At 48.3% G+C, this 26,475-nt stretch overlaps 1 protein-coding gene across 1 annotated transcript in view; it reads right to left on the bottom strand.

Moving 5' to 3' along the window:
* RARRES1 (retinoic acid receptor responder 1) overlaps positions 1-25,597 on the bottom strand; it is a 48,480-nt gene extending 22,883 nt beyond the window's left edge. Inside the window, exons 1-4 of the mRNA XM_026497377.4 lie at positions 25,162-25,597; positions 10,463-10,525; positions 7,624-7,807; positions 4,067-4,203 (exon numbers count right to left, since the gene is read on the bottom strand). Of these exons, the coding sequence (XP_026353162.3) occupies positions 4,067-4,203; positions 7,624-7,807; positions 10,463-10,525; positions 25,162-25,440 (663 nt within the window). The 5' untranslated portion in view covers positions 25,441-25,597. The remainder of the gene's footprint in view (positions 1-4,066; positions 4,204-7,623; positions 7,808-10,462; positions 10,526-25,161) is intronic.
* Positions 25,598-26,475: the final 878 nt, after the last annotated feature.

Genomic DNA, 26,475 nt, shown 5'->3' with positions numbered 1-26,475 from the left:
GAAGTAGCAGAAAGAGAAATTAAAAAAACGATACCATTGACAATTGTACCAAAAAGAATAAAATACCTAGGAATATATTTAACAAAGGATGTGAAAGACCTATACACTGAAATCTATAAGACACTGATGAAAGAAATTAAAGGCAACACAAATGGAAAGGTATGCCATGCTTATGAATTGGAAGAATATTATTAAAATGTCCATACTGCCCAAAGCAATCTATAGATTTAACGTAAGCTCTATCAAAATACCAACAGCATTTTTCTCAGAACTAGAATAATCCTAAATTTGTATGAAACCACAAAAGAACTCAAATAGCCAAAGCAATCTTGACAAAGAAAAACAAAACTGGAAGTATCATAATTTCAGATCTCAAGATATACTACAAAGCTACAGTAATCAAAACAGGATGGTCCTCGCACAGAAACAGAGACAGAGAGATCAATGGAACAAAGTAGCCCAGAAATAAGCCCACACCTATATGGTCAATTAATCTATGACAAAGGAGGCAAGAATATACAATGGGGAAAAGGCAGTTTCTTCAACAAATGGTGTTGGGAAAACTGGACAGCTACATACAAGGAAGAAACTGGGCCGCTTTCTTATATCACACACAAAAATAAACTCAAAATAGATTGAAGACCTCAATGTGAGACCTGAAACCTTAAAACTCCTAAAAAAACAAAAAACAAAAAACTATAGGCAGTATGTTTGCACACTGCTTTTACCAACATATTTATGGATATGTCTCTTGAGGCAAGGGAAACAAAAGCAAAAACAAACTATTAGGACCACACCAGTATGAAAGGTTCTACACAGCAAAGGAAAATCACCAAGACAAAAAATCAACCTATGAATGGGAGAAGATATTTAAAAATAATTTCTCAGATAAGGGGTTAATATCCAAAATATATAAAGGACTCATTCAACTCAACACACACACACATACACACACACACACACACACACACCAAACAATCTGATTAAAATAGGCAGAGGGCCTGAATAGACATTTCTTCAAAGAAGTCGTCCAGATGGCCAACAGACACATGAAAAGATGCTCAACATCGCTCATCATCAGGAAAATGCACATCAAAACCACAGTGAGATACCATCTCTCACCTGTCAGAATGGCTAAAATCAAAAAGACAGGAAATAACACGTGCTGGCAAGGATGTGGAGAAAAGGGAACCCTCACACACTGCTGGTAGGAATGTCAACTGACGCAACCACTGTGGAAAACAGCATGGAGGTTCTTCAAAAAATTTAAAATAGAAATACCACACAATTGAGTAATTCCACGACTTGGCATTTACCCAAAGAAAATGAAAACACTAAGTGGAAAAGATACATACATCTTTTGTTCACTGCAACATCATTTATAACTAACCAAGCTATGGAAGCCATCTAAGTGTCCATCAGTAGATGAATGGATAGGGTGATGTGGTGTGCAGTGGAATGGAATATGACTCAACTGCAAAATGAAGATCTTGCCATTTGCAACAACGTGGAGGAACCTCGAGGCTGCTACAGTAATAATGAAATAAGCCAGGCAGAGAAAGACACATATGAGCTCACTTACATGTGGAATATAAAGAGCAAAACAAACAAAACAGACTCATAAGTCCAGATAACTGATGGTTATCAGAGGTGGGGACGAGGGGAAATGAGTGAATTAGGTGAAGGGAATTAAGAGACACAAACTTCCAGTTATAAAATACACACACCATGGAGATGAAAAGTACAGCACGTGGCATAGAGTCAATAATACTGTAATCACGCCGCGCAGTGACAGATGGTAACTGTTTTCTGGTGAGCACCGGCTAACGTACAGAAGTGTCCAATCCTTATGTTGTGCGTCTGAAACTACTGTAGCATTCACTATCAACTATACTTAAAGAATAAACATTTTTTAAGGGCTTGATAACGGGCAAATCTTGGTACTCAGAAGATATTCACTAATGGTCCACCCACAGGTGAATCCACTATTTCACCCATCCGTGAAGAAAGTGGATTTTAGAAATTTGTACTTAAGGTGAGCTCGTCTTGCCTCTCTCAGAGCAGTTGACTTTGTTTCCTGTGGAAATGCCCCTCTCTCTCTACATCATACTTTCCTGAGAAGAACGCCTACGTGGGCTACATCCACCTCTCCGCCTACTCCACCCACACCCAGAAAGCTCAGCGTAAGTGGTCCTCCCCTACGTCCATGAGCGCAGCTCCTTCCAGGAGCCCGTAGGGCTGCACAATGCCAAGTCCATGCACCCCCCACGCACACACTTCCAACTCCTCTGCTCTTATCCTTGCTCCCACATGATGACTTGGTCTCATTCTTCACCGAGAACACAGAAGCAGCGAGAACTTCCATGCCTCCCACCAGGATATCTAGCCTGCCGTCAGCGTCCGTGACACTGCGCCTCGGCCCTCCCTCCAGGCGAACTCTGCCCGTTCCTGTCTAAGAGCATCTCCTGGACGGATCCTATCCTCTTGCCTGTTCAAAGATATGAACACCAACATTTCTTCTTTCGCTTTCCTACAAGTCCTCCTTTGCTCCTCTCTATTGGATTTTTCTCATCAACATATAAATACGCTGTTAAACCTTCCAACCTAAAACTGCAACAGAAAACAAACTCTCTTTCAACCCTGTGCTCACCCATCCTGCAGCTACGGCCCCTTGCTTTCTTGTACTCCCCTTTATAGCTCAATTCCTCGAAAGAGAGGAGTGTCCCCTTCCCTTCTCCCAGTCTTTCCCAACATACTTCACTCAAGTTTTCACACACACTGCGCCAGTGAGATAGCTCTTGACAAGCTCTCCAATGACTTCCGACCACCTGAGTCTAACGGTCCATCTCAGGCCTCGTCGTATGTGATTCTCCGGCAGCACCGGACACAGTCAAGCTTCATCCTTGAAACACCTTCTCTCATATCCGAAACCTCTGAAGTTACAAGTGTCGCAGGACTCCACACAGAACTTCTTTTCTCTATCTACACATTCTCTGTGACGGCGTCCACTCTTGTGGCTTTAAATACCATCTATATGGTAATTTAGAATTCAGTCTGCCCCGAATCAAGCTTCTTTCTTCCCAAATCTGTTCCCCCTTCAGTCTTCCCCAGTCGGTAAATGACAACTCTATCCTTCCAGTTACTCAGGCCAAAATCCTCAGACTCATCCCTGACTTTTCTCGCTCTTGGATACATCTACAGTCAACCCACCAACAAACTGTGTTGGTCTAACTTCAAACTGTATGAAGAATGCAAACACTTCTCACCACCTCCACTGTGACCACTGGTCCCAGTCACCCCCAGGCCTTACCTAGATTATTGCCAACACTTCGCTGGTCTCCCTGCTTCCACGTAGTCTCTCTCTGGTCTGTTCTCAACACAGCAGCCAGAATGATGGTGTTGTAAGTCAGATCATGTCACTCCTGTGCTAAAAACCCTCTAAAGAGTAAAAGACAAGGTTCTTCTACTGGCCTGTGAGGTCTTACAGGAACTGGGCCTCTCCATTTGATTTCATCTCCTGGCACACTCCCCTTGCTGACTCTGTTCCAAGCACAGTAGCCCCACTGCTATTTCTCCAACCCATCAGCCACGTTGCTGCCCTCAGTTCCTTCTGCCTAAAATCCTCTTCCCTTATGGAGGCATGGTCCACTCATTTCCCCTAGGCCTGATCCACTGTCACCCCTGCTCAAATTAGAGGGGCCTTACTTGAGACAATATAAGTAGCAAGTCTACCAACCCCTTGCATTCCCTTCTCCCTGGTTTTTTCCATAGCGCTTACTACCACCATTTGATATAGATTATCTGTTTATTAGCTCACTGTCTTTATCTTCTCTCACTAGAATTAATTTCAGTGAAGGCAGCTACACTGTGTTTTTTGTTCACTGCTAAATCCACACTCTCTAAAACTACACCTGGTCCATTGCAGGCATGGACATATTTACTGAATGAATGAAATGCAAGTAAAACTGTTTCCATAAAACTAGAGATTCACATTAATTTAGTCTTAGAACACCGCACTGGTTGTATCTCTTACAACATATATTAATTTTCAGGATTGTTTTCTTACCCATTGGTTAACACTGCTGATCTGTGCCATGTAGTAGTGTAAAAACTGGGTTGTCTTTTCCCACATCACGTAAGAGCTGCCAAGAAAAGCCAAGTCCCAAATGGGTCTCAGAGAGGGATCAATATGTCCGTGACTATCTGAGAGGGAGAAAAAAAAAAAGCACATTTTCGTTATGGCATTTTGGAGACACAACTTCGTATGTTTCAGGAATGAAACAGCAGCTTACACTCAGCCACATCAGCCCTTAGAGCAAGACCTTGTGCTGGACACAGGATTTGTTCTTTTCTGTTTCCACATCATATGGAGATTTATGTGCTTTAACATATCCTTCTGAGTAAAGCCACTACAAAAAAATTAAGGGCTATTTGCTATACCATATTAATGCAAAGTAACAACCATTATGATACTCAAAGTTAACCTAAAGTCTAGTTAGTTGAGAAGCATTTTAAAATTAGACTGGGTGGCTCAGTTGGTTAAGCAACTGCCATTCGGCTCAGGCCACGATCCCAGGATCCTGGAATCGAGCCCTGCGTCGGGCTCCCTGCTCAGCGGGGAGTCTGCTTGTCCCTCTCCCTCTGCCTCTTTGCCCACTCATGCTCTCTCTCACTCTCTTTCAAGTAAATAAAATCTTTAAAATAAGACTGAAAAGTCTATAAATTATCTTCACATTACCTTCTGGTCTGGGTCTACGGTCAATGCAATGGTCTTTGCCAATTGCTAAATGTCTTTGTCCTTCTCTGATCGTTGGCTTTAAAGCTAATCAATGAATTGGCAGTATCTCTGTCACTGATTCTGAACACATGAAGAAATCAAGTGGGTTCTTTCTGTGGTACTGTTTTTGGAACGGCAATCATTTTATTTCAGCATACATTTATACAAACCTACTTCATATCAGACACTGCAAGAGGTGGGGATACTAGGATTAATAAATTACCTTTTGTGGCTTTTAGGAACTCAAGTTTTAGCACGGAATTTATGAGATAACTGTTCATGGACCATCATTTTATGCAATTTGGAGGAAATATGCTTAAATAAAGGCCCAACAATAGCATAATATGTGAGGAATAGGAACAAACTTATTAGGAAACTAATCTTTCTTGGGAAAGTAATCTTTAGCATAAGTTCTTCTTTGTACTGGTGGAACTTGACTTGGCTGGCTTGTAATGACAGTCAATGCAAGGAGCATTCATGGATTGCTTGGGTGCCATGAGAGACCCGAGGATGGGTCCCTACCGTCCACTTGTGGACACTGCGGAGACACAGCTGATACGTTGCTCAAGAGAAGGGGCATCGAAATGCTGACGGAACACAGGGAAGGGAGAGGTTGCCTTGGGCTAGAGAGATCTGGACAAGGCTTCACAGAGAAGAGGTATGAGCTGAGCCTCGGACTCCCGTGGTGTGTGGGGGGGGGGGGTGGGAGTGAGAGAGAGTGAAAGCCTCCTTCATCCGCGGGATTCATCTTACAGGGCCACTGCGAGCTCCACAACGCCCCTGCTCATAGGCAAGTTAGTCACACTAAGCGCCGGGAGTAACGGGGACAGCTGAGCGGATAAACGCCGGCAGCACGGTTCAGGAATCACTCAGGTGATTCTCATCACGCAGGACTTAGGCTGGTTGTTCCCAGCTCTTCAGTTTTTTCCTCTGTAGTGTACTTGGGCTCATCCAGAGGAAGTTTGTAAATTCATCAGAAAAGTGAAAATTGTACTCATCATAAAAACCAAACGACCACGAGGGGAAAAGTAGTGTGGAGCAAGGATATCCTGAAATGGATTAGATGGTCTCACCTATCAATTGTAGAGAACGCCGCCCTACAGAAGCCCAGCGCCGCGGACCGACCGCGGACTGAACAGAGGCTGCTGAGATCTGAACTGGCCAATCTGAGGAAGCTCCGCTGCTCTGATTCACTTTTGTCTAAAACCAAACCTTTCCAGTTTTAATAATTTTGTATACACAGATAAGCTATAAATAGTACCATTATGTGCCTCCACTGAACTTAAAGTGACAGTGGAACCTGTAAATTGTTAATAGAAAGGTACCCTCTATTAAAGAAGTTTTTGGAGCTTCATGCCACACTCAGTTTGTTACAGAATGATCCTTGTGGGTGTGTAGGACGTATTAAATGAACATAATGCAGTTTACCTGCACAAAAAAAGTGTCCAAAATCTAGTCATCCCATAGCAAATATTCAAAGAAAAGGTCTTATACCATTTCTAAAATGTGTGTTTTAAGGAGGATATATAAATTTTACTTCCCCAGCTAATTCTAAAGGGGGAAAAATCCCTAAATAACTGTAGATTTTAAGCATCAGTCATTAGCCCATCTATTGCAGACAGCACTAAATATAAGCAAATTCTACTACAACCTAAGATTTTGAATTGTCCCTCATAATTCTTTGGGACAGGATTTAAGTTGAGTTGTCAGAGAATTACTACGAGAAACATCCAGGCTTCTGACTTGTAGAAAGGCGAGGAGCAGTATTCTGCCTACAGGTTTTTAAGAACACTTAGTCTCGACAAATGGAGGGGGCACAGATGCTCTCGGGAGTGGAGACCACAGGTCCAGCCATGCAGACCTGGGTCCCTTTCAGCCGCTGGGCAAATGAGGGAGCCGGGAAAGAGTGTGGGATGCGGAGTGCTGATGTCAAGCTTAATACCCGAGCACAAGTCCAGAGATGACTTCTGTGGTTTTGAAAATTGGATTTGCCAGTAAGTGCTGAGTCTCCAGCACTGCCCACGCACGCACTCAGTAACACTGAGCGTCAGGACGAACGGGCTCTGCTTCCCTTCAGCCGAGCCACTTCGGAGGGCAAGGCTCATTTCTTATTAAAGACGCCAGCGCTGCCCATTAGCTCTTGACCTAAATGAGACAAACTTGATTCCGCGGCAGCCTCCCAGCAAGGCCCCGAGACGGCTGGCTCGCCCAGCCCCGCGCGGACGTCGGCAGTGCGCACCGGGGGTCTTGCGATGGTGTCTCATCACCTGTTTCCAAGGCCAACACCACAAATCTTTAGAAATGTCACCTCAGACTCTGGGCTCAGCCCTGAAAACTGCAGCCCGACGTGCACGTCCTGTGGCGACTCCACCTCTTCTCTGAAGGTTGAGCTCTTGCCCTGACCCCTGTCTGGGATGGGCAGTGGGGAGCTTACAAGGGCACAGAGAGGGGCACCTGGGTGGCGCAGTCGTTAAGCGTCTGCCTTCTGCTCAGGGCGTGATCCCGGCGTTCTGGGATCGAGTCCCACATCAGGCTCCTCTGCTAGGAGCCTGCTTCTTCCTCTCCCACTCCCCCTGCTTGTGTTCCCTCTCTCACTGGCTGTCTCTGTCAAATACATAAATAAAATCTTTACAAGGGCACAGAGAGCTCCTGATGGAGCTGCCATATTGTCCTGGAGATGACAGGAAAATGACTCTTCTGAGTTTTGTTTAAATAACAGGGTGTACCACATTCAATAGATGAATTAAAGTGCCACTTCGGGGATAAAAATGTAAATGATCATTCTACTTCAGATTTACTATGGACATGCATTCCCTAACACAGAGATTCCAGACACTCGTTCATACCAGGTATGCTGACCACATCCAAGGGGGTTTTAAGTTGCTTCATGTGCTTGTAAAGCAGGTAATCCTCTTGTTGTCTTTTGTTCTTCTCAATGAGCCGTGTACAAGTTACATTAATGGCCGGTCTGGGTTTCTGATTCCTGAAAAACACTCGAGCAGAACATTTCCCCAAATGTTCCTCACCGTCCTGAAATAAAGATTTTGGCATTAAACAGAATGGCTACTTATCACTGCCCACCCACGCCAACACACAGCTACACACAGGATTGAGAAGTTCCTCGTATGTGGCGGCACGCACTGGCATCCATATGGAGGCCGTGGTCTTGGCTTTGTGGAAAGTGATTTTTGTGCTCACACCTGAACACAACAGTCCTTCACTATTTGCTGCCATTTAAACTCCTGCTTTCTGATGATGCCTTATACAATAATGGTGGGCCTACTGGAAAGAAAGATTGTTGATGTCTGTTGAGTACTGCTTGGTTCAAACCTCAAGGACAGTGGGTACTTTATTCTCTACTGTGGACGAACATAGTGCTTAGCTGGACCTCAAGCTTGCTACCTTGAAGCAAAAGATGAAGCTTGTTCCCATTAACAAAAGTGCATCGTCATACTGCCCTATGAATTCAGGTCTCTTATACCCACTTTACAGATTAAATACTGAAGTCTAAAGAGGAACTTACTCCAAGGTCTCACAGCTAGTAAATGCAAAGCCAGGAATTGAGCTCACATCTGTCTGATGCCAAAACCCCGGCTCTATACTAACCCCTCTCGCTAGTCCAAGATCTGATCTGGAAGGAATAGAGGCAGATGTCACCCAAATAGGACCAATTCAAGGGATGTCTGTTTGCATCCATGTTTAAATGCAGACATACGGAGCATCGTGGGATCACCCTCACTTATCTCCCAACCCAGAGACACCTGGAGGTGGACAGCTGGATGCCTCAAGTAAACATTAAACGTATGACTCGACCAGAGGACAGTGCTTCTGTATCCTCACAGGGCACAGATTCCTTACCCCAACAACAACAAAAAGCCAGAATCTATTCCCAGAAAAATGCATGTATGCTCAGACCATCATCACTGAGCCTAGAATTTGAGGAAGTTCATGGGCCACTAGTCACGGCCCCACCCAAACCCATCCATGGGCCTCTAGTTAAGAACTCCTGTTACAAAGTGGTTGGTTGAGCAGCTCAGCTCTTTTCACTTGTACAGTCATTGAAACTGCATGACAACAACCAAAAAGAAACTTTGAACAAAAAAAGCCCACAAGGAAACAAATTTTAATGAAAATTGGATCTGTTTAATAAGTCCATTTCTCGCACTAACTCAAAGAACTGAAGCATGCTTTCCAACGGGAGACTCTTAGCCCTGTGAGTGCTACTTGGAATGAGAGGGGATTTCAGCATTAAAATCCTAATTATCGGTGGCAGCCTAGAAGACAGGTGAAGGGAGCATCCCGGAAGAGGCTTATCAAAGGCAGAAGAGAGAGCTGGCACAAAATCTCCTTTGGTGTCTGTTTCCAGAAAAGAGAAAAGGAACCGGGTATTGTCCCCTTTGGTTTTCCTTCCTTTTTGCCCCACCCCCACCCGGAAACAGCTCCACAGAATCAAAGCAAAGCACTCTCCTCATCCTCCGAAATGGAACATTTCAATTAGCTAACTGTGCTCTTCACAGAAACATTGTTGGTCAGAATAGTCTAGTAATTATTTTCCCTTTAGCTTTAATTTAACATTTTCAGTTTGTAACACTAGAAATCAAAGGGGTCTTCCTTATGCTTTAAGAAAATGTTTAGTTCAGGGCGCCTGGGTGGCTCAGTCGTTAAGCGTCTGCCTTCAGCTCAGGGCGTCATCCCGGCGGCGTTCCGGGATCGAGCCCCACATCAGTCTCCTCCGCTGGAAGCCTGCTTCTCCCTCTCCCACTCCCCCTGCTTGTGTTCCCTCTCTCGCTGTCTCTCTCTGTGTCAAATAAATAAATAAATAAAATCTTAAAAAAAAAAAAAAAGAAAGAAAATGTTTAGTTCTTGGGTGAAGTAGCAAAGTAAGAATACATTGTCATCTTGTTAGAACTTGTTTCTGTATAATGGTAAGCATTCTTCCAGAAGCCTCCCTCTGGGCTGGGGGGCGGGGGTCATGCCTTCCCCTCAGAAGCTCTGCCCCCCCCCCCCACACTTAATGCAATGCTGCTTGCTTTGACTCAGCACCACACAGAGAGCATCTGGGCTGGTCTCTCCAGCCATGTTCCAGTTGCTGACTCCCAGCCTAGCCCACGGCAGGTCATCTGGCTCTAATTTGTGTATGAGTCTTCTGTTTACTCTCTCCCTAAGAACGGGTAAAGGAAACTTGGCAAACCATGGCCTGGCTTGGTCGGGACTGCAGAGACATTCATCATGCCTGTGGCACACTGGTACCGCTCTGTGTTTTACAGAATACTTCTGTGTGGACGCTCCCGGGATCGGCCTCGTGCGAGGCCAGCCTCTAACGGGAAGTGTCAACAGCTGACAGCAAGAGGAACAGGTTGACATTTTCCCAAATGAGTCATTCTGAGCATTCAGAGGTGCTAGAAGCGGAACCGAAGGGACTGTGAAATTCCCTCCCAGGGGCAAAGCAAGGAGGGGACAGTGGCTCTGGGGACTGTTTTAAATGCAATAAGGCCATGAAGTTGAAGGAGTTCAGTCTGTTAGCTCTGTTCTTCAATTCTTGAGATCAGAAAAGAAAGCATAAAAAAACCAAACCAGGAGCTAACCTCCAGGTCGCTATATATTCAGATTTTCACCTTTTTTTTTTTTTTTTAATAAATCCACATGAGTAGCTAATCGGATACTTCACCAATTATGGCAGCTTACCTCTGGGTTATAGTGATCTGTGGTAAACACCAGGTCAACCTGACATTCCTTCTTTGGATTAACCTGAAACATAGAAATGGAATCTTAGCCTCGTAGAAGCTCTGTTAACACCTTCCTATCCAAGAATCACTCTCTTGGGATAGCATGGCATGCAAATGGTACCGTAGCATTTATACCGGAATAAAATCAGTCCTTTTTCACAAGGAGAAAAGAGCTCGAATTTCGGTCTGATCGTGATACACTGGTGCTAGTGTGACACCTACTCACGAAAGGGGGTTGCGAGGGGGAAATGGTTGTGTTGAGGGGCCAGTTGGCTTTGTGAGAGCGACGTGTGCAGGCCAGGCTGGGAGGGAGCGCCTCTCCCCGCCCCGGGTGCCCGGACATCTGGGAGGGTGCCGGCCAGGGAGAGCCCTCATGCCGCTCACGGTCAACAGGGAAGATGGCGGCAACGCTGCACCCCATTATAGATAATGGGTTTTTCAGATGGTGGTAAATGAAGGAGGGGGGGTGGGCAGAAGTGGCTACCTTCACTAAGGCAGCCCAGGAGGACGCCCTGGGGAGGACGCTTCAGCTCCAACACACAGTAGGGAAGCAGCCACCCCCAGAGTCTGTGGGCAGAGGGGACCTGCCACTGGGGCCGGGGGTCTGGGACAGGATGGAGCACCGACACTGAAGATCCTCAAATGTACGGGCTCTCCCTCCCTGGCAGCTTTCACCGGCGCATGTATTTCTAAATTCTGGAAATGCACGTGTAGCCTATTAAACTTGTCAGCGACTCCAGCGCATAGTTTTAGACGCACAAAGCCGTATCTCTGAGGCAATTTCAACTGTTTAGAAGAACTCATGCTATTTGCCATCAAGTTGGACTCTGGAAACACTGATTTTCTTTAAATCTTAGCCCAGGAACACAATAACCAAACAGGATAGTTATTTTAAATAGGCCGAATATCCATTCCTATTTTAGATCCTTAAACAATTCTGGAAAGCTGGAGAATGGAGGGATAGGATTCTCTGGCAATTATTTATGTAAAGAATATTTAAACATGTGAATGTATAGATGTCACTGGGGGGGGGGGGCAGGGGAGCACCCAGACCACAGCGCAGGGCAGTTTGCTTAGGACTCATTTTTAATATTGAGAAAGCTCTGGGGTAAGCTGAAACACAGATTTCAATTTACAGAATTCACACACACAAGTCTGACTTCTCCCTCAATCACTGTTGGCCACCTACCCTGGCAAGCATGGGGTGGGGGATGGGATACAGAGAACCGGAACATCCAGTCCAGCCTTACCAGAAACCCACTTGTACTGTGGCAACAGGCACTAGAGACACTAGAGACATAGCAGGCTCATCTGTGTGGCTGAAAGCTGCACGTGGGCAAGGGGCTAAGTGCACGAGGCTTTCTACCGCACGGGAGGCCTGAACTAGTTCTTTGAGGAACACGGACTGGCTGGGCAAGGGTGTGGGAATAGGGTATAGGGGCTGGCATTTCAGGGGAGGCAATGAAGCTAGAAAAAAGGCTGTGTGGGGTGACTGGTGCAAGGTTATGGAAGGCCTCTTTTTTTTTTTTTTTTTTTTTAAATGAAGAGGACTTGGAACTTGATCCTGAACTCAGAGGGGAGGGAGTTCCCAGTAAACATAACTACAGTACTTACGGTGTTGTGAAGAATAAGATATGGCATAAAAGGGCTTAGACAGGGTCAGGGTCAAAGTTCAATGTATGTTCACAATTTTTATCATTAGTAAAATCTATAGACCTGAGGGAGAGAAAGAACTATGCTGGAAATTAGAGTCCCGCCCAAGTTCCAGGGTAGGGAAGAATGGCAACACGGAGTCAAGGTTGCTTTTGCTTTGGTTTACTCCTGCCTGAAGCTCCCAAATGAGTGGTTAACGGGTTTGAGATCTGCGTGGAAGTCACTGGATAAGACTTTCCACGGCCTCAGTCTCTGACACTCCTCCAGTTTGGGGTCTTTGCTTCCCGAGTTAAAGGAACACAAGGAACGGCGGCCTTGCTGCCTGTGACTCCCGCACCACGCGGGCACCCACCAAGAACTAGTACTCACAGAAGGCAGCCCCTGTGCTTGCCGGCAGGCTCTAAGCCTTGACCCGCTTGTTGCACCAGCCCTGAGGCCCTCTCACCTGCTGCAGGCAGGGCCTTTGTTGCATCCACTTCGAGGACCCCCTGAGAATAGGCCTCCTACACAGGAGTCAGGTACCCCCATTGGCTGGTGTTGGGGGTGGGCAGGATGGGTGGGGAGACCATTCATAAGAAGAGAAGGAGGAAGCAGAGTGGGTAGGTAGGTAGGTTCCTGATGCCCAGGAACAAGGGAGAGAAGTCCAAAAGGCAGCTGAATGTTGTAGGAGATTCAGTGGAGGTAGAGTGGTTGAAGCCACGGAATTGGATGCAACCCCCCAGGGAAGACCTACTGTGTACAGAGAGAAGAATCCAAGGACCACCAACCTTCATATCAATAATACATGGGGGGGGGGGGTTCTTTGCCATCGACAAGGATTCACAAAAGTCTTCCTCATCCATGATACGACTGTGCATATTTTAAATAAACTACTTGAGATATATTTGAAAACACACAGAGGCAAATGCGGTCTCAGTACGCACTCTCTTCGTAGGGAAAGAAACAGAACTCGATGAACAAAGGCTGCGGGCTGAGTCAGAATGGCGCCTGGCCTTTTGAAGAGTTATTTTCCTTGCTGATTTGATTTCCTTATTTTAATCAGGCACTCTTAAAAGCATCCACATGTTGTCCAAAATAAGAGGTTTGTATTTTCGGTTGTACTGTATCAGTTATCAAGACGCGGAGCTTTTCTCTCCCACAAAGGCGGCTGCCTTCTTCCTCGTGAGTCACAGGCTCCGTGGGCGGCGGCGCGGTGCTCCTGCGAGAAGCCCGGGGAGCAGCAGCAGCCCGCGTCCGCTCCGGGCTCAGGGCTCCGCTGGGGCAGCGCGTCTCGGGCTCCCCCGGCCGTTGAGGGGTTGTGTTTCCCTCTGGCTGTGCGACCCCCACTGCAGGACTGGCTGCGCTCGGAGCCCGTGCAAGATGCTGGAACTCGGCAGGACAGTGGTAGCCTGCGCCCTCGGCACGGCTGGGGGGCGGGGGACAAGGACTTCAAAGAGATCCGCGTGGAACTGACGATCTGAGTGTAGACGACTTAAGAGCTATGAAAGGATAACTGGGGGACTGATCCAGCCTCAGGATCAGGGAAGTGACCTCTAAACGGAACCGTGAAGATTAAGAAGGAATGGACTTGGGGGGGGGGGGGGCAGCGGTGCAGGCAAATCATTCCACGGGGAGGAACAGTGGGGAGGAAGGTCCCCGAGGAGCTGCCAGTGGGGCCAGAGGGCAGAGAGACGGGAGCCAGGATAAGGAGGGGCCGCCCGCAGGCTGTGGTGAGGATTTTATGGTAAGAGAAATAGGAAGCCATAGATAGGAGAGATTTTTAAAAGATCCCTCTGGCTGGAGCGTGGAGAGCTGCAGCCGCAGTGAGGAGGTGTCCAGAGTGAACGCAGGGCACAGAGACTGAAAGAGGCGAGCCGAGGGCCGTGGATGAACCAAGGCGGGAACAGGGGCAATGGAGAGAAGTATACGGTGGACAGATAGGAAGGCCACAGTGGAAGATAAACACTGAATGCAATTCAAGGGCAGAAATAACCACGAGAATGTAAGTTTTATATTAGGACATGACTACACCAACCATCATTTAAATGATGCTTGTATTTACAGAACAGATGCCCTAGCGGGTCTGTGCGGGGTACTGTTCGAGCACTCCACAGGTCCGAATTGTGCTAACAGAGCTCTGAAGGCCGGTTCGAACTCATGAGGAAGCGGAGAAATGCAAATTGAAGAAGCCATGAGGTATCACTGTACACCTACTAGACCGGCAATAAATTAGAAAGTGGCTAGGGCAACTGCGGGCCAGGTTTGGGGGCTTACTGGCTTACTGAGAGCAGTCTGGCTGCGTGGTCACATCAAGCTTACATGTGCCCTGCAAGCTAACAAACCCAGCCCTGGGTACCTATCCCAGAGAAGCTGCGATGCTGGTTCAGGCCACTCAAAAGAGGGTGCTCCTTGGGACACCACATGTGTAGTGGGAGCTGGAGGCAACCTGGTGTCCGTCCCTGGAGGGTGGGCAGGTAAAATGGGGGTGCCGGCCCCAGAGAGCCATTCGGAGGGCCAGGTAGCAAACTGGCGCCATGACACACAGCAATGTACATAGATCCTAAATTCTGTGAGTGAAAACAGAAACAAAAAATGTATGGCATAAAACCATTTATAAAAAATTGTTTAAATAAAAATTTGCACACAAGCCCAACAATATCTTTTATAAGAATACTGACAGATGAAAACACATCAGACTTTTTTGAGTGGTGGCCCATGGGAGGGTAGGGTGAGTGGGGATAAAAGAATAAATTCCAGAAGGAGCCTCCCTGGACCAAAGACAAAAATGGCCCTGGAAATGAGGCATGGTCCTCCCTCAGCTGTGTACCTGGGACCAAGAGCACATGAACACACTTTTTAAAAAGATAAAAAGTCATTTAAAAATGTTAAGCCTAAAGTAACTGAGCATGGATGTCCTCACCCCATATCTCAGATTTAGGTCTTTGTTTCTCCCGGTTAGTGGGATTAGCTTTGAGGCGTGTGCTAAACAAATGAGACGTGGTTTCAAATCTAGAGGTTCTGTTCCCGGGATGAGGCCAAACTCCCCAGGTTGGGTGGTCCTCGCTCCGCAGCTGGCTCTTGGCTTGCTACAGCTGCATGGTGCAAAGCTAAGCCATCCATTCATAGCTATTTAAAAAAAAAAAACCAAAAAACTAAATAGATATTTCTTGAAAGAGCTTACTCTAATTCTGGGAAAGGTGGCAACCGTTCTGGCTTCCCGAAGGGAAGGACTGTTCCTGGAATAGCAGGTCACTGTGCTACACCCTTTCACCCTCCTCCCCCCACTGCCAAACTGTCCAAATGGGAGACAAATTAGGAAGTCTCATATGCGTTTCTTAAAACACAGCAAGAGGTACAGGATGCTGTTCTCGTATTTTCCAGAATATTGGCGCTTTATATAAAGGAAAAGTCTGCAAACAAAGCAAATGACCGTGTGCCTGTATAGCCTGCAGGGGTGAATTAGGAGCTCTTTGCTACAGATTTCTTTTTAATTATGTATAAAAGAGGATTTATGGGCTGTAGCCTAGAACAAAATGCTTTATAATCAGGGACCCCTAATGACATGGATTATATTCTAATCTGGCTTCTGTGTGTGTTTTGTTTTCCAGGTTTCTTGGTCCCCCCCCCCCCCCCCCCCCCCCCGCACTGGCTGCTAAGAAAGGCAGCCCCCTCCCATGTGCGCTTTGCATATGCCGAGCCTCACAACCAACGGGCTCTTAGGGCAACGAGCAGCACTTTGATTTGGGGCTTCCCTTGCAGTAGGCAGGGTAACAGGCTGCTTTTAAAGTCCTGTTTGAGGAAATGCATAAAGGAAAGTGCACAAAGGAAGACTGAACTCAGTACACTCAATTTTGGGGGAGAGGGTAAGAGACATGCTCCTCAAATCCTTACCAAATCAGTACCAAGCATTTATTTTATGCCTGCATGTAAAGCATCCCGCTGGCCACTGGGAAAGAACACGTGATAAAGCCAGAATACCTACAACGGGCTCTCACTCCATGCTTCTCGTGGTTCTACACGGTGCCTGTGTGTTCGCACGTCCCCAGAGCTGTTGCAGGTAGATACTACCATTGCCCCATGTTAAGGATGAAGAAATGGAGTCAACTGCCCAAAGTCACAGAGCTAGTAAGTAATAAAGCCTCGCCCCAGACTGCTGCTCTGCCCTCAGAGGGAACAGAAGCTGTGTAGACAGAGCCAGCAACCTCTAAGGGACGGTGGAAAGAAAGCTGTTTAATGTGTGCTTGAGGGGACAGGGAGCAGAGGGAGACTGACTGTGCTTATAACCGTGGTTCCTATAGGCAAGACCACCCAAACCTTCTGGAAGGAGATGGCCAGGCCAGGCATGTGTATCCGTTTCCTAGGGCAGGCGTAACAAAGTACCACAAATCACATGCCTTAACAGAAATGGATACTCTCTCAGTCTTGCAGGCTGGAAGTCCAAAACCAAGGTATCGTCAGGGCTGTGCCCCCTCTGGGACTCTGGGGAGAATCCCTCCTTGCCTCTCCCTGGCTGCTGGTGGTGGCCGGCAGGCCTTGACGTTTCCTTGGCTTGCAGCTGCAGCGTTTCAACCTCAACTCTGTCTTTAAACAGCATTTTTCTCTCATGTGGTCTTCCTCTAAGGGCATCAATCATTGGACTTAGGGCCCATCTAATGCAGTATGGCTTCGTCTTAACCTGGTTACATCTGCAGAGACTATTTCCAGGGAAGGTCAGAATCCCAGGTGCATGGGTTAGGACCTCAGTGTATCATCGCTGATGGCACCACAACCCCCACCAGCACGGAAGTGAAGACGATCTGAGATTTTGTAAGGAGCCCTGGATGCGCTATTTCAGGTAAGGTAGAAAGGGGAGCATGAGCCAGTGCAGGTGAGGAAATGCCAGGGAGGACTGGGGCGGAGGGAAGCTGAGAGAAAGGGAGAGGCACCCAGCACAAGCAAGAGAGTGTGAGTCCCGGCATGCAGGCGAGCAGCCGGATTGGGAGGTTGGCAAGTGAATGGAAGGATGTACTTGGAGTGAAGGTTAGGATGGTGGACTGGGGCCAGATTAGAGAAGGTCTCTTACAGAGACTGTTCTAGAGTGGTGGCTCTCCAACTTCAGCTGCAAGAGTCTCTGGGACAGCCTGCTAAAACACAGCGCGGTGGGCCTCACCTCCAGAGCTCTGAGTCTGCAAACCTGGGAATCTGCATTTTATTGCGTTCCAAGTGGCTCTGCTGCTGCTGGTCTGGGGACCACCATCTGAGAGCTGCTCTCGAGGAGCTGAGTAGAACCGCTGAAGTTCTGAGGGAGGGGTAGAAGTGACAAGTAGCTCGGTGACGGTCACTAGAATACAGCTGACTGACACACTGAGCGCACGACAACTCTGAGGGCCCAAGGCTTTCACGAGGACTAAACGGAGGAATGTAACTCAAAGTCTGGGTGGCAGAGTGTCTCTGGCAATTAGGTCGCGGGCCTTAGAAGGTTAAGATGGCAGGCCTACCCTGTGCTTCAGGGAGTGCACTCAGTCAACTCCGTGACGACAGAGGGTGTGCTCTTCTGCAAGCAGGAACACTGAAGGCGGCGCTCTGGACTGACGCAGTTCAAATACACAAAATGTTGAAGAAAATTCGCTCCTTGCTTCCTATTACATGGAGGCTACTTTGCCACGTACAGGCATTTATGTGTGCATCAAGAAGTTAAAACGGGGGCACCTGGGTGCTCAGTCAGTTGAACATCCGACTCTTGGTTTCGGCTCACATCATGATCTCAGGGTCGTGGGATCCAGCCCCCCATTGGGCTCTACGCTCAGGGGGAGTCTGCTTGAGGATTCTCTCGCTGTCTCTCTCTCGCTCTCTATGCCACACACACCGCTCATGCATGCTCTTTCTAAAAAAATGAATAAAATCTTCTAAAAATTAAAAATAAATTTTAAAAAGGAAGTTAAAACTGCCCATTCTAATAGCGACTCTACAAAGTCATGGCTTATTTTCAGTAAAAAGCTGTTTACTATAAAACAGAAAGGGTTGTTTTCATGCCAACAGATCAAAGATTTTTCTTCCAGCACATGTCTGGACTATATTTATATTAGATACAACGTTTATTTGTTTAAAGTCAAGTCACTGAAATATTGGAAATTGTGAATATTGCAAATAAACCTGAGGACCTTAATGAGGAATAGAGAATAGGTATTTATTTCATTTTAGAAACCTAACACCCCCTTTACACTCACTCAAAAACTTGGAGCCGACGAAAGAGCAGGAACGGTGTCCCCAAGAAGCCTTTGCCCTCGGCTGCCGCAGGGAGGCCCTGACAATGCTGTGCCTCTAGGTTTCCAAAGACACGATTCTGCCAAAAGCTAATCTACAGAAAGAAAAGCCTGTGCTCTCGGGGAAACGCTGTCCTTGCTTTTCCCCTCTCTGGGGGTGGTTGCTCAGCACAGTCCCTTCGTGTTGCCTTAGAGCTGGTGACAACTTTCAGCGTCATGCTTTCAGGCTGAGGGGATGGGGGGTGGGGACCACTAACTCCGGCTGTCATCAAGTTCCAGGTGATTCTAATCTCCCTTCCCACACACACTGGGCCCCACTGGCCTGACAGACTCTGCTTCCAAATGTCCCCTCCAGCCTTCACATTTGGTAGGAAAACATAAATGTCATGCCATTTCAGTAAAAGCAAACTTCTTCATTTTGTAAGGTTAGCTTTATGAGTCAGGCTCAGTGGCAGAGAAGTAAACGAGTCATTTGTGGATAAAAATTGCTGTGTTCTTATGTTCTGGACAGAGAGCTCCAGGGTATTACATTATACCCGGGAATTATCTTATTGCATTTTCCCTCTCTTAGGCAATGCCAGATAAAGCAAACAGTCTATGGAGCCAAAGTCCGCAACCTTCAGGCCCCATCCCGTGGGGTCCAAGGAGACCTTCGCCGGTGGAAAGACACAGAGCACTGGTTAGCCAACTCTGGCTCCAAGTTCCTGACCCTGGGAAAGAAGCTAAAGTGGACATGGCCAGAGGCAGTGTTGCCCTCTGCCTCCCCTCTAGCTCAGGGGGTGCTAACTGGAAAAGGCTGGTTGTAAGACGGGTACTCGGTACGGGGTCTCCCTCATTCCTCTGCAAGGGCTGGGCCTGGCCCAGCTCGTGTTCCGGATGCCCCATGGTGCCAGCACCCTTCCAGCTACCTTTATTTTCACTGAACGAATATTTAATACTTGTTCCTTACAGGGCCCGCCGTCAGAGGAAAGGTGGAACAAAGAGGTCTGAGGGCTTTCCCAGCACAGCAACACAGTCTTGTGGAAGGGCCAGCACAAGGCAGCCCCCAGTCGAGTACCAGGCCGGGGTGCGGAGGGCGACGTGTTTGGAGGTGAGGAGATCGCCCAGGCTGCAGAGATCAGCCAGACAAGAGGTGTGAGCAAGAGCTGCCATTTCTCGGGTGCAGTCACCCATCCAGCGGTGTGGGAAGTACTTGCATGAACCCAGAGCTACCCCAGAAACTGGGTGAGGGCTATTCACCTTTGAGGCCGGTGAATAGCCCTCAAAGGTGCCCAAGTCCTAATTCCTGGAACTATGTTACCTGACATGGCAAAGGGAACGTCACCCGTGTGCGGCCTGAGGGCCCTCGAGTTAAGGATCCTGAGACTGGCAGAAGCCCGCATTACCCAGGTGGGCTGAATCGGTGTGTTGACGAGAGCCCTTCTGCGGAGGAGACAGTGGTGCCGCATTCAGGAGCTGCTGTGCTGCTGGCTTGGACGACGGAAGATGGAAACCTGAGCCCAGGAACTGGAGAAGGCAAGGAAATGGATCCTCCCCTACAGACTCTGGAAGCAATACAGCCCTTCCACCACCTTGCTCTAGACTCGCTTGGACTTCTGACCAAGAGAATAAGAGAATAAACCTGTGGGGTCTTTTAACCTATAAAGTGTGTGGTAATTTGTTACAGCAGTGAATCTAATTACAGATGTTGGCAATTCTTAATGTGTTCTGTGTGGGCAGGTCCTTTGGGGACCATTGTGGTTTTATATACATCCTACATACAGCGACGGTACAAGACCCCCTTTGATAACTTGACTTTACGGGGTAGAGACAGGCTGAACAGAATTAACCTAGAGTGGAGACTTGCTATGGCTCCTATCCCCAACCAGTCCTGTGCGACCAGCTCTGAAAAACCTCTCCAACCAAGGCATCAGCGCAAAGCCTGCATATGTGAGGATAAATCTGTAGGGTGACTCACTGTCCATACACGGCGATCAAAGGCCAGGTCGGATTCGGGAGATATTGTGTGTATTTAACATTCCATGCCTCATTAATCAGCCATTTTAGGGTTCGGTATTTATATTCTATCTCTAGCAGAGCCACCTAGGTGTTTCAAGGAAGCGTGTGCCACTAAGCCAGACTCCTGGTGGTTAGGTTCATGACCCACCACCACCAGGGAGCTTTATATGGGGCCACTGCTCATAATCTGTGATCACACACGTCCCTGGCTAGGACACCACATGTGGCAAGTCAAGTGGAAAAGGGTTGTGGACTGGTTTAAAAAAAAAAAAAGTTTGTGGTTCAAAACAATTTATTACAAGGAGATCCAAAGCATTCCTACTTACTAGCTCGTCTGGGTGCAGCTGGCTTGGGTGACTGGGGCTAGGTGCCACGAAGCCAAGGCCTAAATTTATCATCAGGGCCAGGTGGCCTTTTCCCATCCCGTGCTAGACCCAGACTCTGCAATCAGAGCCTACAGACCAGATGGGTGCTGTGGTGGGAGGCTGGGCAGAGACCTTGGGTGCACCTGTGCCTTTTCAGCAGGAGCAATGCCTGCGAAGGAGGGAATCTCTGTTTTGCGCTCTCAGGACTATTAGGTTCCATCCCCAGGGCAGCGTGAGGGCACAGAGAGAAATACCATGTTCATCTTGCAAATCCCACCCCTGTTCTTCTGTGATGACTGTAAAAGCAGCTAGAAGGCTCCCCTGAGTGAAAGCAAAGATTGGAAAGTGATAGAGGAAGACCGTTTTTCTTAATAGAGTAAGTGCTCTCCTAAATGCTTGTGGCTCAGCAGACAGGCTCCGTTCCACTGTCAGACACGTAGGCGGGTGCCCACAGTAGTCCAGCCTGTCTGCCCCAGTGGTGGCCTGATGCTTGCCAGAAGTCCATGGTTTTCCTCCCAAACTCGCTCCTGCCAGGGGTACCTATTACCTAACTGCATGCAAACTGTCACATAAACTGTGAAGAATGAGAGAGAAAAAAAAAAGTATGTCCACAAAATTCAAGTTAAATTTGTAGAAGAAATTCTCTAAAACTCTTGCTGTTGAATTGCATGTGGATGAGTCAAGATTGAGCAAGAAGGAAGAAAAAAGGGTGAAAGTAGAGGAGGTATTCTTTGCAAGTGCTCCCTGCACTGTAAGTAAGCCAAAATGGAAATCACAGATGATCCATAACAGCTGAGTTTTCTTGCTAGAAAAACTGTAAGGGGGGACAATGAAATGGCCATGGCCCTATGCCCCAAAACAGGGGATACATTTACAATTTATTGATTTTCATTTAAATTGAAGTATTTTGAGGTACGGACATAACCTCCCTCCTCCAAACACAGGAGCCAAGAAGTGCAGCTGGCATTCACCTTAAGTGACAATTCCCAAACAAGAGCTGATTCCTGAGTGGGTTGCGTTTCTCATGAAGTACATCACACAAAGACCTCTAAATGTCAGGGGAAGGGCTGGCCTCTCGTCATCTGCTAGGGGCAGTGGGCTCAGGGCTTGCTAAGACTTGTCTCAGTGTAAAGGGCAGCCTCGTATGGGAGGAGGGAATTGGGAGTGGAGCTGATCCAGGATACCCTGGGTATCAGCGCCACCCAACATCTCCCACCACTCCGCACTGTGGGCCATGACGCTGTGCCACATCCTATGTGGAGGGTAAAGCCAGAAAAAAGATGGCACCAGGTAGGACAGTGAGGGAACATGAGCTGTGGTCTGCGATCTCTTCCTATAATTTAGTAAACAAAACAAAACAGAATGCTCACTTGGCTCTTTCAGCCTCTGGCACGGATTTCTCAAAACTTGGCTAGATTTACTACCACAGCTATTACTGGATTTCACCACAAGAGGGCGATAGTGTTTCTAAAATGAGAGGTTGTGCACAACTAGGAAATCACTTAAAATCAATCAGGGCTGAAGAGGTCTTAAAAATCACTTGCTTCACTGGTTTTCAAAATCCTTTTAGTTGAAACCCACAGCAAGAACTGAATTCTTCATAGCGAACTAGTTCATAAATATATATTTGAAACACATTTTAGGTACCATTTACTCTTACTTTTGCAACACACTCTAATAGTTTGTATTCCAACCAATTTTGTTAAAAATAAACCAACAAACCACAAAACATCTGCAACCTACTAACTTGATTTCCTAACCCACTAGTGGGCCATTACTTTGAAAACCCCTGACTTGGCTCCAGCCTCTCATCTTACAAAGGGGTGCATGGACCCTTAGGGTGAAGAGGGCTCCCTATGAGCTATACTTTTCACCCACACCCAGCCACCTGCTCACCCTAGGGGCAGTCCTGGAAGAGTGACAGACATTGTGTAGCAACTGAGCACTCACTCTGCAAATGCACTGATTTAATAAAGTATGCAGACCCATTTGGGGGATGTATCATTTTTCACTTCTTGTCCATACTACGACTTCTTGTAAGCAGAGCAGAAATTTCTTAAGCCACTACACGGAAAGCTCCCTGCAGGTGAGGTCTGTGCTCCTCATTCAGGTAGCCAAGAGACTGCTTTGAAACTGAATGAATCTCAAAGAGGCTTACCCTATGATCCCACCCCAATCTGAATTAGGGCCATAATATCTAACCAGTTCCAGGCACATAGTAAGTGCTCAAGAAATAACTCATGGATAAATGGATCACCCCTCAGACAGTATAATGGTAACTCACATTTTTTTATATTTTACAACTGGTACTTATATCCTCTTTTAGCACTCTTAAGGACACCTAGTGTGGTTGGCAGAACATGGATTATTTACACTCCAAATGAGGAAATAATCAGAAAAGACATGATCTTTCTTCTTCAGGTTGTGTGGCTCCCTAGAGGCAAAGCAGGAGCTGGAATCCGGGTTTCCTACACCACCACACTGACTGGTCCCCCTCATTCTGGAAAGGCAGCCCATGGCAGCTCCAAAGTAGGAAACAGCACTCAATCTCAGGGGACCCCTGCTAGGCTTCTGCCACCCCAAGGATCCTGGCAGGCCACGGCCACAAATTAAGACACACCTTGCCCCAGGCTGCCCCAATCACCCTTGAGGGTGAGCCTCCATTTAGCGGTGATGTTTGAAGGTGGTAGAGGAATGGAGAAAAAATTTCACTGAATTCCTGGGGAAAAACTGAAACCACTTTAGCCGCTAGAGACTCTTGGCCCTGAAAGTCACTGAGCTCTCTTTCCTGGCTCCTTGATTTAGAAACATGTATAACCATTTTCAGAAGAAATGTAAAGGTAAACCAAATGACCATAGGAAGTTATCCTTTCTTAGGGTCAATACCCTGCATTCCCCTACTTATTAAGTACGCCCTCCCCCCACACCCATATCTGCTCTGATTTATTGTCCCACCCGTTTTTGGTCAAAAGGAGAATTCCTTTAAAATTCAGGAACATTATATATACCATTACAGATGAAAAACACTAACTGAGCCCCTTGTGGAAGAGACAGGGAATTTCTACTTAACTCACTTGGGTTTCGAGAGCTTAGTTATTTTGTGAAAGATGCCAAGTATTTAACTTTCTTTCAAGGGGATGACTAAATGCATAAAAAAGCGAAGTAGTATTATTTAGTTTTTTATGGTCTTGGAAGGAAGAAAAGAATTTCTGGAACTTGAAAACTGAGTTTGCTGTAGGGAATCCTCCTCAATGATAACCAGGGAGCAAATCTTCATGGATGCTCTCTTTGGGCTCTGGGAGGTGACTACTCTCCAACTTTACTAGAAAGTTCTCAAGCTCTGTTTCTTGCACTTCTCTGTTGCCCTAGTAAAACTTTTCTCCCTGAGACAGCAAGGATTGTTAAAAAAAAGGTAAGAAAAGTTGGTTGCCTTTTTCTAGGAAAAAATTGATTTCCTCAGTCAATAGATGTAACCACCTTAAGTACAGATTAAGTCTTTGAGGAACAAAGCCTAGGTTTCCAAAAGGCCTTCCCCACCCCTGTATCTGTCAGCAAGTCTAGAACAATCTTAAAAATCCTACTGCCCCTCTTTAAAACTCTCCCTACTTACACTCTACACTTAATTCTAGATTTTTTGAGGCTGAGTCTGCAGGCTCTGTGGAATATTTGGGGATTACTGGAAAGAGCATCGCTACTTTCGGGACAGAGCGGAGCTCTGTAACCGTGCATTCCTCTGTTTGACGAAACAAGTAACGTAGCTCCACAGACACAACAAAATGAGGTTCCTACAGCCGGTGCCTGGAAATCAGCGACCGAGTCAGGAGCTGCCAAATTCTCATTCATTCCATTCACATGGAAAACAGCCCTGGTCCACTCCCATTAAAATAGACGCCGGTATTGGGAAGGTTCCCCCCCACCCCCGCACCCTCCCGCCAACTCACGAATTCCAACCACATTATCCGGAAGCCCTTGCAGGGTCGCCTGCTGGTAAGACACAGTCCGTCCACGGTCCGCAGGGGAACTGGCACGGATTTCAGAAATCCCACCCAGCACTTCTGCTGGAGCCGTGGTGACCACCCCTTTGGCAAAGCACCTCTGGATACCGCCAGACAAGATCAAGCCTCGCTTTGGGGGCCTGTTCCTCAGTTTCCCCATGCACCTCTTTCCCAGGAATGGAAGCTGCCCTGTGAAAAATCTGTCGCCTCATAAAAGCCGAAAGAGCCAGCCAGCTTTCTGGGGACTCTGAGCAACCACGGTCCCCTACACCGCCTGACCACTTCGGAGGCGCCGTGGCACCAGCCCGACCTCCCCCAATGTCGCACTGCTCACACACCCGGCCTCGGACCTGCCGCGGGGCGGGCGCGCGCGCACACAGGTGTCGCTGCCCACGCGGGGCGCGGCCGCGTCCCTCAGGCACTCACCGTGGCGCGGCCCTCCAGCACGGCGGCCAGCACTCGCAGGGCGCTCGGCGAGCCCGCGCGGAAGTTGAAGAAGTGCAGCGCCGCGCGCGCCGCCTGCTGCAGGAGTCCGCGCGGGAGCTCCGCGTCCTGGAGCCCCGGGGAGTCCTCGCGCCCCCCGGCCGCCGCGGGCGCCGCCGCCACCCCTTGGAGGGCGAACAACAGCAGCGGCGCGAGCAGCAGGACGGCGGGGCGAGGGCCCTCGGGCCCAGACGTGGGCTGCGGTTGCCGGCGGGGCGGCATGGACGCGGGCGGGTAGGCGCGGCGTTCGACGGACGGGGCTCCGGGAGGGCCGCGCCGGCGCTCGAGGAAATAAGGCCGCGGTGGGCCACTCCCCTCCGCCCCCGGGGCGGCCCGCTGCGGGGAGCCCGAGTCCTCGCTCGGCCGCGCCCTCTCAGCGCGGCCTCCAGCCCCGGGCCCCTCCGCCCCGCCCCACTCCGCCTGGGCCCCAGCTGCTCCGGCTCGAAGCCCGGACGCGACGGCGCCTTCGCGGCACGGGGCCGGCCGGGGGTGTCTGGCCCGGGCCGCGCTGGCAGGGGGACGAGGGGGCAGTGGAAACTCCTCCCCCGAGGGAGCGCAACCTGCCCGCCGCCGCTCTGCTCCGCGCCCCCAGCCCAGTCGGGGACCCGGCTGCTCTCTGCCGTTGCTTCGATTTCGAAATCCTTTGGGTTTCATTTGATGGGGCTACCTGTGGCACAATGACGTTGGGAGTGGCACAGGTCGCCTGAGGGCTGGGGCTGGAGAGGAGGCTGTAGTGGTCAGCAGGACCCTCCACCCCCTGGTCATTGTGGGGGGAGGGAGGTTCAGGTGTAGGCTCGGGACCTTACTCGGGTGAGTGAATCAGGAGTTGTTCGTGAGGTCTCGGAGAGAAACTCTTGCTCCTCTAGAGAATGAGCTCTCTCCTCCCCCTTGCTGCGCCTTTGAGAGGAAGCCTGTAGCCCCGAAACTGATGGTGCCGTCATGCCACCCTCTGGAAAGTGGGCATCAGGATGAAGCCAGCTCGGTGGAAGGTAGAAATGAGGCACGGAAAGAAATCAAGTCCTTGGCTTGACTTCAGGACCCACCTGAAGCCGGCCCTATCTCTAGACTTGGCAGTTTTAAGAACTAATAAACCACATTCATTCTTTAAGCCAACTTGAGCATGATTTTGTTATACCAGTTGAAAAATTCCTAATGCCCTGCCGAGGCAACTACTACTAGCAGGAACCGGAGATATAAGGCTTCCCCGTGTGTGTGGAGGGGGTCTGCTTGTGCCAGCACCGGGAAACACAGTCTGGG

The sequence above is a fragment of the Ursus arctos genome, unplaced genomic scaffold (genome assembly GCF_023065955.2).
Source record: "Ursus arctos isolate Adak ecotype North America unplaced genomic scaffold, UrsArc2.0 scaffold_20, whole genome shotgun sequence".
NCBI lineage: Eukaryota > Metazoa > Chordata > Mammalia > Carnivora > Ursidae > Ursus > Ursus arctos.
Note: the sequence above shows the minus strand (reverse complement) of the source record. Positions and strands in the feature narration are given on the sequence as shown.